Below are 16,296 nucleotides of genomic sequence, written 5' to 3' on the forward strand. Positions count from 1 at the left end.
GGTTCTATATACTAACAACAACATTAAATTCCAAACCTTACGCCAAAGGATAAACGGACATAAATCCGACATCAGGAATCACAAGACAGAGAAACCAGTAGGAGAACACTTCAATCTCCCAGGACATTCTATACAAGATCTCAAAGTAGCTGTTCTATTGCAAAGGAATTTCAGAAATAGACTGGAAAGAGAAGCTGCTGAATTGCAACTTATCACCAAACTTAAAACCATGGAGAGACCTGGTCTTAACAAAGACATTGGATTCTTATCTCATTATACATGACAAAGCCATTTTTCACCTTCTCACCCCTTGCTTTTTCCTGTAAGACCTATTGCAGTCGTTAAGAGTCGTCAACAGGCTCATCACAGCTATCTGCCAATCACCCATTCCCACCACCCTTCTGAGTAAAACCCCTCCCCACCTTCTCACTATATAGAAGGGTCTGGTGACTTCTGTTTCAGTGTATCTGAAGAAGTGTGCATGCACACGAAAGCTCATACCTAGAACTAACTTAGTTGGTCTTTAAGGTGCTACTGGAAGGAATTTTTTTTCTTTTATTTTGTTTTGACTATGGCAGACCAACACGGCTACCTACCTGTAATTAAATTTCTGTTATTTATATAATGGGGAATTAGAGGAGTGTGTATTTTCAACCAACACTTGCCCCAGGAAATCAGACTAACCTTTCCTGAAGCTTTCTTCAAAAGCACAATCCTATTTCACCACAAAGATTTACTTCATAAAGTTTAAGGAAGGTATCATCCACCACGTGACTAAAGCAGGAAAAGAAAAAGTGCAAGTACTAAATCCCAAACCTGCAGTCACATAACCAACAAGCAGCATAACTGACAGATTCAACTTCATGCAGTCCCTTTGCAGCGCAGTGGTTTCCTTGGAAACAGAACACAGGGGAGGGAGTTCGCACAGTGAAACCCTCATTCTCAAAAGAGATTTACTGGACACTTTAATAACCAGGCATATTTCACTTCGGGGAGTAACATCCAGTTTGTTCAAAAGTGCTGATGGCTCAATTCTATTTTACGTATTACGTTTAGAAGTCATATGATTTGTTGCATGTTTTTCGTTTGTCTGTTGCTCAGATGGCGAAAGAGGGAGAGTTAAAGGGGAAAGGACTTGCTCACCAGGCTTTCTGTCTCCCCCTAGGTGGTATATACACTGCTTTGACAATCGCTGCCAACCCCTATAAGTAATTAAAGCCCTCCTTTTCCTCCTGTTTTAAACTCCCAGCCATGTCTCCATCACTAAGCCTGTGACATTGGTTCAACAGCAACACCTACTGGGGAGTAAGGGTTCATACACCAAATATCTCACCATCTCATCTGTGTTGGTGGGTTAGATGGCACTAAGAAAACCGCCATACAATTTCTAAAACAGTCACTGAGATAAAATGTACACAACCAATATGTTTTAATCCTTCCATGGTTGATGATTTGGGCTGGTTCTCACCAAAACCAGATATCGTGTGCTTAGCCTTCTGTTCTAGACCAACATTGGAGAACCTGTAGTCCTCAGAACTTGTTGCGTCTTCAGCATCCTTCAGCTCTAGCCAGCAAGGATTATGGGAGTTGGAGTCCAACAAAATTTGAAAGGTCACAAGTTCGAAAACCCTGGTCTTGACTGTACCACTTAAGACTGCGGATGAGGGCTTAAATCATGGAACTTCCTCCATACAATCTTCCATATCTTCCTGATGACAAGGATTCCAGCTAGCCTAGACATCCCCTTGATATGCGGCTTTCATGTGTGAGGGAATTTATGTATGCTCTGTTGTTGTGAGTGATGACCCAGAAGAAGAAGAAGAAGAGTTTGGATTTGATATCCCGCCTTTCACTCCCTTTAAGGAGTCTCAAAGGGGCTAACATTCTCCTTTCCCTTCCTCCCCCACAACAAACACTCTGTGAGGTGAGTGGGGCTGAGAGACTTCAGAGAAGTGTGACTGGCCCAAGGTCACCCAGCAGCTGCATGTGGAGGAGCGGAGAATCAGGGGTTGCCTGTATTACTGGTGTTTGTAAGAATTAGAATTCTGCATTATGTTTTTATAAACATAAACTGGAAATACATGGGACAGCACTGATTGGTGAAAACATGGAATTAGCCCTCAAGGGCTATGATAAGAAACAATCTGTCCACATAGATTTTAAGGCCTACGTGGAAATAAAAATAAAGAAAACAATTCCTTTGACAGAAGCAAGGGGGGGTGCACCTTCCAGACCTTCTGTGCTCTGTCCATTTTATTATCTGAAAATACCCCACATGTAGGCCTTTGATTATGTCAATTTAACAGTTTCTGTTCTGTATCCAAGTTCAATTTATTTTTCTTTCAAAGCCATAAAATAGCAATCCATTTCCGCCAAGTCCTTTCTGAATAGTTGTTTTGGTTTTTTTTACACAAAAAAGCTCAGGAACTCAAGAGCCTGCCAACCCAAATCAGAACCACAAAGGCAGGGTGATTAGCCTCCCCATTGCCACAGCCAAAACCTCAATGAAAATCTCCCCTCCCCACAAAGGTCTTGCACAAAATACCAGTGACATAAATCCACAAAACCAAGAAGAACCCAGAAACTGCCAAATTACCTCAGACACAAAACAGACATTTTAATCAATGGCTATAAAAGCATCACTGCTCTAATTTCTTTGAAGCATGTCTGTGCAGAGACCTCTCACCAGGAATCAGATGAGGGAGATAAGCTACCAATTTCAGCCACTGAGTTTGCTTTTAAAATGAAGAGGAAAGTATCAAAGGCCAAGGGGAGTAAAGAGGCCTATCTTCTGCATACAGCAGAAGCGCTAGATGCACCTCTGCAGGGATGGAAATACACAATTTAGGGGCTGCCACAGAGAAAAACCTCTCCCAAGGCAACATTTCCAGCACTCCAAGAAAGGTGGAACTATCAAGAAAGGTCCCTCCGTTCATCTGAACACTTTGGGAATTTGTAGGGAAGCCTCAGATATTTGAGGCTTTAAACACTAATGTGAGTGTCTTGAACTGGATCCAGAAAAGAACTGCAGCCAGTGCAAATGTTTTAGAAAAAGAGGTTAAGTGAGTTCTAAATGGAACCACAGGCCACAAGCTAGTTGCTGCATTCTGGAACAGTTGTAAGTTTCCGAATTGCTTTCAAGGGCAGCCCCAGGTAGAGTATGTTGCAATCTAGAAGCCATACGAAGTACAGAATACAGTAACCAAGTAATACCTGCCCAACAGGGGCCATAGCGAGAAATAGGTATAGTGGTACCTCGGGTTAAGTACTTAATTCATTCCGGAGGTCCGTTCTTAACCTGAAACTGTTCTTAACCTGAAGCACCACTTTAGCTAAAGGGGCCTCCTGCTGCTGCCGCGCTGCCGGAGCACGATTTCTGTTCTCATCCTGAAGCAAAGTTCTTAAACCAAGGTACTATTTCTGGGTTAGCGGAGTCTGTAACCTGAAGCATATGTAACCTGAGGCGTATGTAACCCGAGGTACCACTGTACTCCTAGCCACCAAGATCTCTTGCGTCTCCAGGTAAAGATTGCTCAGGTCAATTAATGTCAGTTCCAAAAAATACCTGAACTGTGTGTGTTGAAGTTAACAAAAACCTACGTTTTCACATTCTTGGTCTACATTCATCTGGCTGAGGAAAGCTTTCTTCCGATTATCCAAATTCATCCTCCCCCCCAATCGTTTAAGCCAGGGTGTGCATACTCCAGTTAGCATACTGGGCTAACTGGTACTGTAGCATATAAATGTGGATTAAAAACCCCATTTTAAAAAGTACTGTGGAGTTCTCCTTTGAAGTATAGTTAGCTAATCTAATACTAAATAAAGCCAAGGTTAATTCCAAGGTAGTATCAAGTAAAGCAAGTCTCTTCAGGGAAATTATTGTCAGTCCCCCCCCCCAAAAAAAAGTCACGTAACTTGATATAAGGTGGCAGTAAACACAACATAAAATATTTTTTTAATACCTCATTTCATATTTATTATGCTGAGCCAGTCTAGCTTAAAGATTCAATTACCAGCACAAAATGTAGCAGTAAAACTTTCCACTTACTTAAGTACACCCTTTAAGGGTAAAATTAAGTGGTGATGGTCAAAGCAGTTAACTAAAAGCAATGAAAACTACAATTTTCATCCAAGCTTCCTTCCATTTAATTATTTTAGGAAATAAAAACCTGAATCTTGGGTAACTTAAATGGGAAGCATTACTACTTATGTATCACTAGTTCACACAAAAAATGAAAATCCAAGTTCTGCACCTGCAGGGGGTTGGACTAGATGACCGTCTGTGTCCCTTCCAACCCTACAATTCTAAGATTCTGTGATATACTCCTGATTTTCAGGAGGCAGTATGGGATTAATGAATGAAGCCTGTACTTGATAACTGGATTTAGCAAAATGTGTGATGCATAACAGACGACTTTCTGCCAGGGTGTGTGATTTCCTTTCTCATTTGAATTTCCACATTATTAAAATGACTACTATATTGATAATAAGCTAAGCTGAATCTGTTCCAAGATAATTAAAGAACACCTGCTGGAGTGCAGAATTACCATTTCTAGCAGTGTGCTGCTGAAGAAAGCTCTGCTGGATGTCAAACTAAGGGGAACTTCCCCCCCAATCTTAACCCAGCTTGCCTGATGACTGTCTTCACCCCCCCCCACTCATAAATATAATTGCTCAAGATTTCTAGAGCCTGTGAACATAGCAGCTGTGAAATGAAATTTACATAAATGTATAAACTGACAATTTGCATTTTTGAAACAAGTTGAACAACTGACACACATACTGGCTGTGTTTGGACATGATAAACCATATTCTCCCCCCTGTATTTTCTCCTCAGTGCAGCTGAAGCTTTTACTTTCCTTTTTAATAACTCCAACTTAGCATTATACACAACCTGACCTATGGTTAATCTGAACTATGGTTTATTGAAACAACGCAGCTTCAGAACCATGGTTTGGCAATAGTTTAAGATTAACCACAGTTTGTCAGGTATGGGTGAAATGACAAGCTGCAGCTAATCAAAGACAGAAGCAAAGGCTTCTGAAGTCCTCCTTGTGGTCATGCCACAGAGGAGGGGAGGCTGCACCTAAGCCTGAGCCTCACAGAGGCTCCTTCCCATCAAAATAAACCATGGTTATATTTGACATCTAACTGCAGCTATTACAGATTGATATGCTCTCATTTGTCTTGCTGTATTTCTATCATATGCCCATTTAATATCCTATTATCAATTTTAAACTGTTTTGTTTCCCAATCACAAAACATCTTCTTATTTTTGTACATTTAGCAAGGCATTCCTTTAAAGCCCTAAATGGCCTCGGTCTAGTATACCTGAAGGAGCATCTCCACCCCCATCGTTCTGCCCGGACACTGAGGTCCAGTGCCAAGGGCCTTCTGGCGGTTCCCTCGCTGCAGAAAGCCAAGTTACAGGGAACCAGGCAGAGGGCCTTCTCTGTAGTGGCACCCGCCCTTTGGAACACCCTCCCACCAGATGTCAAAGAGAGAAACTACCAGACTTTTAGAATACATCTGAAGGCAGCCCTGTTTAGGGAAGCTTTTAATGTCTAACAGACTATTGTATTTTGATATTTTGTTGGAAGCCGCCCAGAGTGGCTGGGGAAACGAAGCTAGATGGGCGGGGTATAAATAAATTATTTATTGTTATTATTATTATTCATTTTCTAATTAAATATCTGCAGTGATGAAAAAGAAATGTTTATATCCATGTTCAGTACAGAGGCTTCCTACGGAGGCTTTCTAATGAGTAAAGGTTTAATTATTTTTTCATTTGGGTTTTTAGGTTGGGATGTGAACCTGATCCCTCTGGCCCCCATGTGCATTCACTCTGCACCTGAACATTTGGTACCTGGAAATGGATTTTTCTCTTGCAAATTTGCATCGTCAAATGTAGATGACTTTATTCACCAGACTCCTATAATGTCCTTCCAGTATATGATATCCATCCATTGCTAGCTATTTTCACCACCAAGTATTTCTGAACTGTACAGGAATTGCAGCAAACTCAAAAGCCTGTTTGTGCGATCAAGATAACTAAGCAGATTTCCCTAAAGCATTTTTTTCAAATTTAGCCACTTATCATTTGGGGGGGGGGGGAGGGGGAGGGGGGAGGTATGTGTGCAAAATATCCCAGGATATTTTAATTCAGTTGTTTTCAAACACTTTATTAACCTGGCTAAGGAATGTGTCCTTGTGCAATACTTCCAGTTTTGAGTCTGATTCAACATTAACATCCTAGAGTTTCTGGACAGTATTATTGTCGGCTCACAATCAGAATGTTCATGGTGGATTTCAGGAAACTAAAATCTGCTTACATTGAATAGACCAGACAACCCTTTTGCTCTAAGTAGCTAGCTGCAGTGTATGGCATAAACGGGGGTGGGGTGGGGGGAGGAAGCATCTGCAAAGTGGTAGATAATTGGGGGGGGGGACGACTCACTATTTTTCCAGAAACATGTCTACTGCACGCCAAATTAATTACCCTAGCTATAAAGTATCAAACATTAGCTGAATAACCGTATTGAAAGCAAGTTCTGAAGTTCTAGGATGCAATGAAAAGATGCAAATGCAAATCTAAAGATAAGTTTATCACAAAACATAGAACTCGTTTATCCTACATTTTGCAGAAGCAGGAAATGGATGTGCTGATTGGAGACACAGAAGTGAGAACACAGGTGAGAGAGCACATATTACACGCAGACTGAAAAGCTATTGGCACAGCATCACACATTTGTTAACAAATTACCTCCTTCCTGCTCTTAACACTTTTTCTGTCATAAACACCCCTCTCCTGTGCCGTTTCTATATGAATAGGAGAAACAGGAATATAGAGGTGAGTGTGAGAGGCCACAGGGTCAAAGATGTGGGAGGAAAGGAACTGAGTTTCCTAGCAACATTTTAAAAAATGTATTCCCTCCTTTGCCCATTTTCTTTGTGACTTTATCTATGACATAGAGGAAGACTGGCTTTATTGTAAAGTGTTTCTAAGGTGTAGCACAGATTGCCTTACCTGGCTGTACTGCCAGCATGTTCTGTTTATCTTGCACAAGCCGGATGATGTCCGATACCACAATGTGGTGATCCATATCTTCTTTCCCTTCATTAGGCTGATTGTCTTTTGAAAAACAGCTGCAACTTCCATTTTCTTTACACAGGACAAACCTCCAGTAATTAGACATCAAAGTATCTTACTTCAATTCCTATAATTTAAAAAGAAAAAAAAAGTTTCTTCCACAAGCATGCTCATGTCCCCAGGTCTTCTGCACCTTGTAATGTACAACACATCACCTAATTCTAAACTGGAGGCCACTTTGTAGGGACTGTTTCAAAAACTGGAATACAGATTTTGCATATTCTGTAGGCCTAACAAATATTTAATTTGTGCAAATGTTTTTAGACAAAAGACCAAGCTGCTCATAATGTTGCCCTTTGTAATGCTGTATATATTATCTCATAATGTAACATTCCTTTTCAGAAAATGATTTCTGGCATATTGAGAAGCATCAAATCACCTCTCACAAGCTGAACCTGGCAGGATTATAGAGATAGCTGGCAATGATTAGCCTAAATGTTCAGTTTTCTGAAGAGTTATCAGGCCAGAAGTCACAGAGGCTATGTCCACTTCCCTGCGAGTAAATCCTACTGAACTGAATAGGGCTTACTTCTGAATAAACGCAAATAGGATAATGATTTACCAGTCAGAGTGCTTTTCTTATTTTTGGTTTCCTTTCAGAAACTTGTCATCAAGCTGAGGGCAGAAGGCTTTTTAATATAAATGTGTATGTAAAAGGCTTTTTTAAAATAAAATCCTGGGTCTTGCAGCATTCTGGCAGCCTGTGTCTCAAAAGCAACAGCTCCAAAACCAAGGAAGCGATGACATACCCATATTGCACAAATTCTTGGCAGAGATGAATTTTGCCCAAGACAGAAGACATTTAAAATGCATTAAATTCCCTGTTTTCATCCATTTTTAACCAGGTGACAAACTAAAAGCCATATATAGCCAAGGGCATTTCCAGTAGCAGCACCCTCATCTAGAACTCTCCCCCTAGGAAAGTCTGGCAGGCTGTTTACGATGAATACTTTATTCATCTAGTTGACAAATAAAACTAAAAATTCTTCCAGAGGGCATACATGGAGCAAGGCTATTCAGCTGTTGGCTTGCTGCTTGCAGATTATTTTAAGGTTTGGAGATTCTAATTTTTATCTGTTGAAATACTGTATTTTTATGGTTATGGGTATTGATGTTATATGTTGTGAGTTGTCCAAAGGGTTCTGAGGAACTACAAAAGCTTCACAAATCCAACGAAACCAAACCACATAATTTTGTAAAATTTAAATGGATATGAATTTTAAGGGGTATGAAATATACTTTAATATTTCAAGATATTAAGTTTATAGCTCCCCCCAGCCTGCATTATTCTGCACCTTGCTAAAAAGTCACATATTTGGAAAACACATGGAAAAGTGTATACAATTTCCAGTGGAACAATTCAAGAGAACTTCAGTAGCTCAGCAGCTCCAAGCAAAATGTAACTGCAAATTAAATTGAGACACGGCATTTTTTCCTAACCACACAGGAAAAAAGGGAACAATTAACCTGAAAGAGATTATTATTACGGTACATGATATCTCTTCACCCTACTGGTTGCCATCTCTTTGTAATATTTACCGTACTTCTATGAAAGAAGAAAAACTATAGATTTTTAATACAGGACTCTTTCTTTAAATATAATGTACATTTTTTAACAGAAGACCAAGATAATCAATTCAACAATTGCTTCCATTTAATGGGGTTGTATTGTATGCACCGTTGTGCTTAATGGAATTTACTCGCAAGTAAGTATGCCTGGCTGCACAACTTATCTGGGAGTAAACTCTGTTAAATACAGTGGAACTTAACTTGCAACATAACATAGGATTGGGCTTTTTCATTATCCATGGATATAAATTATATTTTTAGGCTGTGGTGCTAATATCCACCCTATGTCTCTGGGGAGGGTAAGGATCCAGTAAAAAGTACAGAAGAGGCAATGATACTGCCATTAGAGGATCCTGAAACAAGGTGCTTCAGTGGCAAGAGGGCTGCCCAAGAATCCCATCCAGGTAGGTGCTGTATACAACTTATACCTGGCTGACAGGTATTGCAGGGCTTTTTATGCAGAATGGCTGTACACGCTCCATCCCATTCCACTGCTCCCCAGATTGTCATTTGTTCATCAACTGCAATTTATACACTTAAAAACAAAAACAAACCACACTATCTATCCTTTCAACACGTAACTGATCCCATCCATGGCTGCAACCTTACCACCGAACTGAGAGTTAAGTCTCATTCATGAAAGTCAATGAGGAGCCAGTGTGGTGTAGTGGTTAAGAGCGGTAGTCTCGTAATCTGGGGAACCGGGTTCGCGCCTCCGCTCCTCCACATGCAGCTGCTGGGTGACCTTGGGCTAGTCACACTTCTCTGAAGTCTCTCAGCCCCACTCACCTCACAGAGTGTTTGTTGTGGGGGAGGAAGGGAAAGGAGAATGTTAGCCGCTTTGAGACTCCTTCGGGTAGTGATAAAGCGGGATATCAAATCCAAACTCTTCTGAATAGATATGCACAATATTACACTGTATACTAGTGGAGGTTGGCCCATTAGGGAGAAAATGGCACACTGTCCCACCATCCCTCTCAGTCTGGCCTGAACCAGCCCCCCCCCCATGCTTGACTTCTTGCTTACAAGCATGTGGCAACCTCCTCTTCCTTAGTTTTGTTGCTGCGCTTGTAAAATTCAGCAGTCAGGCAGGGGGTGGAAGTAGAATTTGTTGGCTCTGGTTTAGGGTTCCCATATCTCAAAAAGCAAAAACCAGAACACCCTGAAAGTTGCTGAACATTTTTAGGAAGATCCCAAGACCTGTTCTTGGCTTCTCTACCTTACATATTCCCAGTTCCAATGAACACCCGCCACCGCAAATTTATAGGTAAAGGGTAAAGGTACCCCTGCCCGTACGGGCCAGTCTTGACAGACTCTGGGGTTGTGCGCCCATCTCACTTAAGAGGCCAGGGGCCAGCGCTGTCCGGAGACACTTCCGGGTCACGTGGCCAGCGTGACATCGCTGCTCTGGCAAGCCAGAGCCGCACACGGAAACGCCGTTTACCTTCCCGCTGGTAAGCGGTCCCTTTTTATCTACTTGCACCCGGAGGTGCTTTCGAGCTGCTAGGTTGGCAGGCGCTGGGACCGAGCAGCGGGAGCGCACCCCGCCGCAGGGATTCGAACCGCTGACCTTTCGATCGGCAAGTCCTAGGCGCTGAGGCTTTAACCCACAGCGCCACCTGCGTCCCTTCCGCAAATTTATACCAATATGCAATAACTGAAGCGTGCGACTCTAATTAGGCCTGCTCAGACATGTATATCTGATGTGCATTTTAATATGTAATTTTATTTTATAATGTGCATTTTTGAAACTACTAATTTAATTTCTATTCTGAATTATATATTTTTTAAGGTTCCCTAAGTTTTTTTAACATCTGATTTTCCTGGCAATTTTAATGTCTGTTTCATGTAAACAGCTTATTCGTGTTGATGACTAAGCAGTATCTAACAGTGTTCGAAACTCCCATTGTTCTAGGCGCATTTTGCAACAGGGAATTTCATTAGCGTGAGCAGTTTCTGAATGCAGTACTGTGCCTAAGATTTCAGATTAAACCTTCAGAGTGGAATGAAAGGAGCTTTTTCTGCCTCCCCACTTCCAGCTACTCTCTGAAGACTGGGGAAAAGACCCCCCTAAGAATATTAAGGGGGTGGGCAGGGGAAGGCCTAGACCATGTGAAAAATGAACATAATATTTTAGCTGCAGTTCATTCATTTTCAGCTCTGTATTCTTGTTATAAAAAAAAGCTCGCCTAGACATTTCGTCATTACGCCCGTAACCTAGGTTTAAGATGCCATTTAGCTCCCAGCTCAGTTTCTAACATAGTTATATAAACTTGTTAAAATAAATTCTCATATTCCCACTTGCAGCTGGGACATTAAAGCTGATAGAGAAAGCATATCTTGCGAACCGTCCTGAGATCTTATGATGAAGTGCGGGATATGTCTAATAAATACATGTGAAAGAGGAAGGGCAACACACAACAGAGTCCAAGGTGTCTGTCCTTGTGCCTTTCGGCTGCTGTGTGAGCAAAAGGAATTTCAGCAAGTGCATCTTTTCTCACGGCAGTACCAACATCTATGACATGTCAAGACACACCTGGTCTAATTCCCTCCAATACACAACAATGGACATTACAGGTGGGCAACTCACTCTGGCTTTCAGGAAGTAGTCTTTTCACAGTTACTAAGGTAGGGAAGTCCCTTTTGAACTTAGTGGGACTTACAAGCAAGCGGGTGAAAGAGGGTGCATAGGAAGTCGCCATATACAACGCCAGACCCATATGGTCTCTGCAGACCGCCAGGAGCAATCTAGGGGTTTCAAGGCAGGAGTTTCCCCCAGGCCTACGGAAAGACAGAGCCTGAGGGGATTTAACCCGGCCCCTTTTGCATGCAAGGCAAAGCCCTCTCTTACCCCAGGGCTACGGCCCTTGCCTCCAATCCCCATCGACGAGCCGCTGCTCTGGAAGCAAAACTGGGTTTCTCTCCAAACTCACAAAGGAACCGGCGGGGCGTGAGGGCGCGGGAAGCGCCGCTTTGCAGCTAACCTCCGCTCACCTTTCTTTCGCAGCAAAGGAGGGCGAGGAAACAAACACAGCACCCACCCACCCCAAACGAACGCGCACTGAGTAGGAGAGCTGGTAAAGGCGGGAGCAGCCGGGATTCAAATCATTTCCCCCCACCCACCCCATGGCTACCCCTTGACGAGGAGGAGCCGCCTGAACCCAAACAAACACACAAAGCACATGACTCGCGCTCACCTCCAGGGCCGGGATGCTGCTGCTGCTGCTGCTGCTGCTGCTTTTTCTGAGGGCTGCGACGCTCCCCGGCAAGGTGCTCCCTCCTCGCCTCGCAGTCTTCCTCTTTTTCCGCGCCCTCCTTCACCCGCAAGCTCCTCTCCAGCCCACGGCACGGGGAGAACCTGCCTCCTTTCTCCGGGGCAGCCCGGGACGCCGCGTGGAGTTGGCGCGAGCGGGAAAGCGGTAGCAGCACCGACGGCGGCGGCGGCGGCGCCCCTCACCTCCTCAGCCTTGCCTGCATGCAAGCCGAGCGCCGCCCACTCCTTCCAGCCCACCGCTATTCCGGGCAGGAAGGGGAGCGGGGTGCCCAGGGCTCCTTTGTTGCCGGTGGGGGAAGAGGAGGAGGAGGAGGAGGATGCGCTGCACTGAGCAAAAAAAGGGACCTGAGCGGGTGGGAAAACGGAAGTAGCCCTGGGCTCGGCTCGTCGGCTCTTCCCTCCCTGTTGTTTCTCCTTTTGCAGGATGGAGTCAGGCTTAGGCGGCTGCAGTCCTGGTACCTGCTCCCCGCCCCCGGGAGGAAGCCCCGCTGGACTCAGCCGCGCGTACTTCTGAGCAGACCTGAATAACATCTCGGTCTTGCTTCTGCTTCTTTCTTACCCGTTATTCTAGCTTCCCTCCCGCTTTCCGTCTGGGCAGCTGCTGCTCTTTTGCGCTCCCAAAGCCTCGGTTCCGAAGGTGTAGCATCAGCCCTGCCAAACCTCAGTTTTCCTGGGAGCTGAATTCAACAGAACTTTCTTCGGAGTAAACATGGTGTTGTAAACACAAATTGCCCTTTTCCCTTATGGGGTATCCAAGAGCCCATATAGAGTCCTTACATAGGTTCCCTATTGGTAGGAGAAAATAACAGTGGCCAACCAGAGAATATTGAGAAGCAAAGCAGCTAGTAAGCTTGATCTTTATTGATCTGTTGCAACAGGGTGCTTCCCTCACCCGCAGGAAAGGAGGAGGAACCCAGAACAATTGCATAAAGGCCTTATAAAGACTTTTGAAATTGCCACCCTGTAGATCAAGACCACCCCCAGAAACATCATACATACATCACAGAAGGGGTGTAACCTAAGACCACCCTCCAGATACATCACACCTATGTCACAAAAAAGGCGGAAATTTGAATGTTGAACAGAAATTGAATGTTGTTTTTCTGATGTCATTTTTATCTCCTGTCTGGCAGGTTACTTGATTGGATTGCCTGGGGAGCCTGGCCAGTCTTTTGTAATGATAAATACTTAGTTCCTGGGCCAGGTCACAGGATCACACCCTATTCATATCTTAAATGTGCCTTTAAGACAGGATTTGTGAGGAAAAAGACAATGGGAAGGTTTGCCACCTTGACCTTGCAGAGAAAACATTTGCTCAGTTTAGGAATCAAAATGGTTCCGGGTTGGTCTTCCTGTGATCAAAATTCCAATCACAATGGTGAGGACTGTGCTGTGTAAATGGAGAGTTGTGTGCATGCATATGTGTGTAGACACACACTATCTCAACATAACAGTTTACACAGCACGTCTACTTTGAATATATCCGTCTCTATGTCTCTGAAACAAAATAAAGTTTTTGTCAAGAGCGGAGTTCTTGCCTGAAGCCACAGTGGTTTGAGAGGATGTGTGGGCAAGTGTCTTCCAGTGAGCTTGCCTGGCTGCAAGAGTGCTGTTATATACTGAAGTTCTCACCCTGGGCCAGCAGGGGGAAATACTGTAGATAGTTTTCACTCAGGTCCACATATGCAAATAAGGGATTGAAAGTGACGTTCAGTGATTGGATAGTTACAGGAAATGGTTACTGTTGCGTTCTAGTGGAGCTCTATATAAGCAGGCTGGCTGAACCCTTCAGTTCAGTTCTGTTCTGGCCTGTGAATAAACAAGAGCTGTTTGAAGAATCGCTGTGTCGTCTGATATGTTCACCCACAACTTAACAAGTGCTATATGGTAACTTGTGTCCAATTCATACTGCAGTTCGCCTTCCTTGTCAGCCATGTGTCTAGGTGGCTTATTTCGGGGTGAGCAGGGAGGGAAACAATACACCAGACAATTTCACCCCCCCAAAAAAAAACTAGTAGAAAGAATGTGAGGTCCAGACCAGGGGGATGGAAAGGCAGCTTCCAATTCTAGCCTTCCCCATTCAAAGTGTGTGTTAATGTACATAATGAGCTATATAAAGGTCAAATTAACAACAACAAAAATAGTGTGAACGCCAGGAAAAAAGAATAAGGATACAGTGCACAAGCGGATGTGAACAAATAAAACAGTTTACACTAGTTAAAAACTAGTGCAGAGCTTGCTTTCTCAAAAGTCTGTTTTACCCATGTATCATTGACACCATAGATTTGGGGGGAAATAAGGGTTAGATACAGAGTAGGAACAGATGACAATGTGACTATAGTCAAGTGTTTAGGAGAAGTGGTGCTGAGAACTATATGCAGAACAAAGCAAGCTTTCTTGTCCCCTAAAAGTAGGGAAGAGAGAAAATAAATACTTTAGGGTGTGTTTGTTAACTCATCCTTGAAGGACCCTCTTGCTAGTCTTGTGTCTGACCTTTAGATTTTACTTCCTGTTTGACAACCAATGGAAAGCTTTTTAACTGGTTGATATAGAAGCATCTGGAAACGAATTGTGGAAAGCATTTGGGAAAATTTTTTTACTGGTTGCTGGTTTGATTTTTCTGCCCAGAAAACCTGAAAAGGCTTCATGCTGAGCCGCGCACACTGATAAAATCAGAAATTAGACCAGAGTTACAGGCTAGATGGCGAACCAAACAGTGATCTGTAGTGTACACGAAGCAGTGTTTCTGTTCCTCTAGGGCTGTTTTCATCCTTTGCCATCAAATACTCATGAAAAATAAAGGGGGGGGGGAGAGCCACTATGTGAGTAATGTAAAAGAATAAAGGGTAACATGGTAAATATTTTTTCAGATCACTTTAAGTTATCGCTTTATTTCACCTTTCAGCAATAAGCACCCAATCCTGCTCTGCTAATCACAACTGCAGAATGAATTAATTCTTACTTCTCACTTCAGACAAACCAACATGCTTCTTTATTGCTGGCTGCGTAGAGTACAACTGATACTGAAAAGCAGAACAAAGGAAAGTTCAAGGCATGGAGTCTTAACTCCAGACGATAATACAAAATTCTACCTCTTCAAAGGTTATATAACAACAACAACAACTTATTATTTATACCCCGCCCATCTGGCTGGGTTTCCCCAGCCACTCTGGGCAGCTTCCAACAAAACACTAAAATACAATAACCTATTAAACATTAAAAGCTTCCCTAAACAGGGCTGCCTTCAGATATCTTCTAAAAGTTTGGTAGTTATTTTTCTCTTTGACATCTGGTGGGAGGGCGTTGCACAGGGCTGGTGCCACTACCGAGAAGGCCCTCTGCCTGGTTCCCTGTAACTTGGCTTCTCGCAGCGAGGGAACCGCCAGAAGGCCCTCGGCGCTGGACCTCAGTGTCCGGGCAGAATGGTGGAGGTGTTACAGATGGTTGTTTTTTCAGCATCAGTTATTGGGTGATCATGATCATGAAAAACCCACCCTCACAAAGGGAACGTTTTGAGTGAGCAGCCTTTTGGGGCTCTTGCAGAGGATGCTTTCATTGTGCATTGTTCACCTTGCTTTGTTCACTGAATTTTTTCAGAGGGTTTCTGCTCTTTACATTGTTCCTGTTCTTAATACAAATTGCCATTCTTTAAATGGAGGCAGCCACTCCCTGTCATGTCACAGATAAAAAAACACAAATCCCTCCCCCCCCCCAAGTGGCTAGATTTTAAGGTATCACAATCTAACATACGGCGGTGGGCTGTTTTCTTGACACGCTATGATTTTAGTCCACACAAGAACATCAAGGGGAACTAAATTTCATTCTGTTATGACAACAGAAGTGTTTCTATATATGAAGCTTAAAGTAGTTCTTCTTTCAGTCTGTTCATAACACCTACATCTTCTCTCTGGGTTTCTTCATCCAAAGTTAGGGCTGATTTTGAGTCCTGAAAATCCTACTATAATGTGTGAGGCTGTATAAGAAAGCTTGCCCTGTGCAGGAATTAGCATTCTCATATCTTCACTGGTTAAAAAGCAACCACCATGGGGAATTAAAATAATCTAGCACTGTACACACCGTTTTGAGATTTAATGTGACTACCTGAAAGCTTCCACAGTTGGTGCACTAACGGAAACTCTCTATGTGGAACTAGTAAATGCCTGCAGCGTATAAACAAATGGGCAAAACTGCCATTCCATTAGAAATCGAAATGTCTGTTGAATGCAACATTTTCATTTTGAATTGAATATATTTCCCTCTTCTCTAAATGACTTACCTTGCTCAGTAAAAACAAGCACACACC

General features: G+C 43.1%; 1 protein-coding gene across 7 annotated transcripts in view; it reads right to left on the reverse strand.

Annotated features, from left to right (window-relative positions):
* Positions 1–12,136, reverse strand: part of MCF2L (MCF.2 cell line derived transforming sequence like) — a 119,281-nt gene extending 107,145 nt beyond the window's left edge. For 2 of the 7 annotated variants that reach the window (XM_079972501.1, XM_079972498.1), the window contains exons 1-2: positions 11,917–12,134; positions 7,028–7,217 (exon numbers count right to left, since the gene is read on the reverse strand). In XM_079972501.1, coding sequence (XP_079828627.1) covers positions 7,028–7,196 — 169 coding nt within the window. In that variant the 5' untranslated portion in view covers positions 7,197–7,217; positions 11,917–12,134. Of the gene's footprint in view, positions 1–684; positions 848–7,027; positions 7,218–11,570; positions 11,718–11,916 lie in introns of those variants that run through there. The other 5 variants (XM_079972497.1, XM_079972491.1, XM_079972493.1 and 2 more) reach the window with 4 other exon arrangements.
* Positions 12,137–16,296: the final 4,160 nt, after the last annotated feature.

This window comes from Podarcis cretensis, assembly GCF_951804945.1.
Source record: "Podarcis cretensis genome assembly, chromosome: 4".
Classification (NCBI taxonomy): Eukaryota; Metazoa; Chordata; class Lepidosauria; order Squamata; family Lacertidae; genus Podarcis; species Podarcis cretensis.